At 40.3% G+C, this 2,531-nt stretch overlaps 1 protein-coding gene across 1 annotated transcript; it reads right to left on the reverse strand.

Moving 5' to 3' along the window:
• Positions 1-475: 475 nt before the first annotated feature.
• LOC128133650 (uncharacterized) lies at positions 476-1,267 on the reverse strand. The gene has a single exon (XM_052771158.1). It carries the CDS (start codon positions 1,265-1,267, stop codon positions 476-478), a length of 792 nt encoding a protein of 263 aa, XP_052627118.1.
• Between the last annotated feature and the right edge of the window lie 1,264 nt (positions 1,268-2,531).

Consider the following 2,531-nt stretch of genomic DNA (forward strand, 5'->3'; position numbering starts at 1 on the left):
GATTAAATACATGAGAAAAATTATTGAATGAAAACATGAAAGAATATTGTATATATAAATCATATGTAATTAAATACGTATAATCACATGTCATTTTATGTATTTAATCACATGTTATTTATGTGATTAAATACATATAATCACACACAATTTATGCCATTATATGCACTTAATCACATATGGTTTTGGTGGTTATAAGTAGTGGGTGGTGCTCGTGTGGTGGAGATGAGTGTTGGTAGAGGTGGGGGAGGGTGGTGGGTAGTAGTGACGGGTGGTGGTGGTGGGTGGTGAGTAATGGGGTCATAGGTGATAGTTGGTTTGTGTTGGTTGTGAGTGGTGGTGGCAGGTGGTGGGTGGTGGGTGGTGGTGATGAAGGGTGGTGTATAGGGGTGGGAGTGGTGGTCATGACGCATGGCGGATGGGTTGGTGGTGGTGGTGTTGATGGTCGGGTGATGGCGAGTGGTGATGTTTGGTGTTAATGGTATATGGTGGTGGTGGTGGTGGGCGGCGGGTAATGATGATGGTAGGTGGTGATGATATGGTTGGGTAGTGGTTGGTGGTGGAGATGAGGGTGGCGGGTAGTGGTGATGGTGGTGACAGGTGGTGGTAATAAGTGGTGAAGGTGGGTGGTGGTATTGGGTGGAGGTTGTAGGTGGATGGGTGAGTGGTGGTGGTGGGTAGTAGTGATAGGTGGTGGTCGAGGTCGACGGTTAGTGGGTGGTGGTGGCAGGTGGTGGTGATGGTGGTTGTGGCAAGTGGTGGTGATGAGTAGTGGAAGCAGGTGGTGGTGGGTGGGTAGTGGTTGCTGGTGGGGTGGCAGTGACATGTAATAGTGGTAGTGTATGTGGTTTTCGTAGGTGATGCATGAAATTGTGGTGGTAGGTGTGGTGATGGGTGGTGGTAGTCTTGGTGGGTGGTGGGTGAGGATGATGGTTTTGGATGGATGGTGATGAGTGGTGTTGATAGGTGGGTGGAGGTGGTAGTGGTGATGGGTGGTGAAGGATGGTGGTGGTAGCAGATGGTGGTGATGGGTGGTGGTTGATGATTCGTGGTAGTAGCGGTTGGCGGTCATAATGGTGAATGGTGGGTAGGTGATAGTGATGGGTGGTGAAGATGGGTGGGTGGTGGTTGTAGTGGGTGGTGGGAGAGGTGGTAATAATAGTGGGTGGGGGTGATGGGGGCGGGGGGTCGGTGGTCGGTGGTGATGGGTGATGGTAGGGGTGATGGAGGCGGGTGGTGGGTGGTGGTAGTGGCAGATGGTAGTCATAATGGTGGGTGGTGGATGGGTGGTAGGTGGGTGGTGGTGATGCGGTATAAGTGGGTGGGTGTGGTTGTGGTAGGGTGATGGAAGCGGGTTGTGGTGATGGTGGTGGTGGTTGGTGGTTTTGTCTGGGTGGTGAGTTGTGTTGGTTAGTGAGTTTTTTAATTTTTTTATTTATTTTTCATTTCTATTAGTATTATTTGATGATTTTAATTTAAAAAAATGTGTGGTTCAAATTTGTTCTTAAATGTTCTCGCAATAAGAAATTTCTCGAGTGAATGCTCCCATATATATATATATATATATATATATATATATATATATATATATATATATATATATATATATATATATATATATATATATATATATATATATATAACAACGACCTGATTCATCAGATCATTCTACTAATGATTACAAACTTTGGAACAATGATAAATTCAACTGAAACGACTAATAAATGTTTGGAACAACAATCGATTCAATTGGAAATCATTCAATTAATTATTTTTCATCTATTTGAAAAGATCGATTCTACTTAATTGGAAAATATTGATTTACAGCGAGAGGAACGACGCATCATGTAATAAGAGCAACTGATTGAGAATCGCAGTTTGTATTCTAATGAGCTTGCGTTTAATTCTAATGTATTTGCATCTATAGGTAATTGATTGAGATTTTTTAATAGACAAAAGCAACAACCCCATATTTGCTGTTATTGTTTAATCATTGTGATTTTGGGTTGGTGTTGGTTTAGGTTTCATATGAAATTTAGTTGGGATTTGACTATTTTAAGTGTCGATTATTAATCTTTTTCTAGGTAATTTGATAAAACAGTTGGTGGCTACACTTAACGGTTGTTTTGTAGCTATTTGTGATAGAGTTAAGCCCTCAGCAGAAGGTGGTATACCAGTAGTCATTGAGTTTATTACAAAAAGGGTAAATGAGGTTAACGAAAATGAGGTTAACGAAACTGATATATATCAAGTTCATTTTTGTCATTTATGCTGGCCTATTTCTTACACATTTTATTTCAGTTATACTTCAGTTATTTGACATATTTCTTTTTCTTCAGAACTGCCTAATCTTTGCTTTCTGCTACAGTTCATGAGTCTATGTCTGAGAAATATTTACGCAATGAAACATTTGTTGTTGTATCCTTTTAAAATTTTAAATTATTTTTTTTCCTTTTTAAGTATATATTTATTATTATTGTATTCTTTGACTTTTTTTTATAAAGATCTCTCGTCTAGCTGAACATACAAGT

The sequence above is a fragment of the Lactuca sativa genome, chromosome 4 (assembly GCF_002870075.4).
Source record: "Lactuca sativa cultivar Salinas chromosome 4, Lsat_Salinas_v11, whole genome shotgun sequence".
In the NCBI taxonomy this organism is placed as follows: domain Eukaryota; kingdom Viridiplantae; phylum Streptophyta; class Magnoliopsida; order Asterales; family Asteraceae; genus Lactuca; species Lactuca sativa.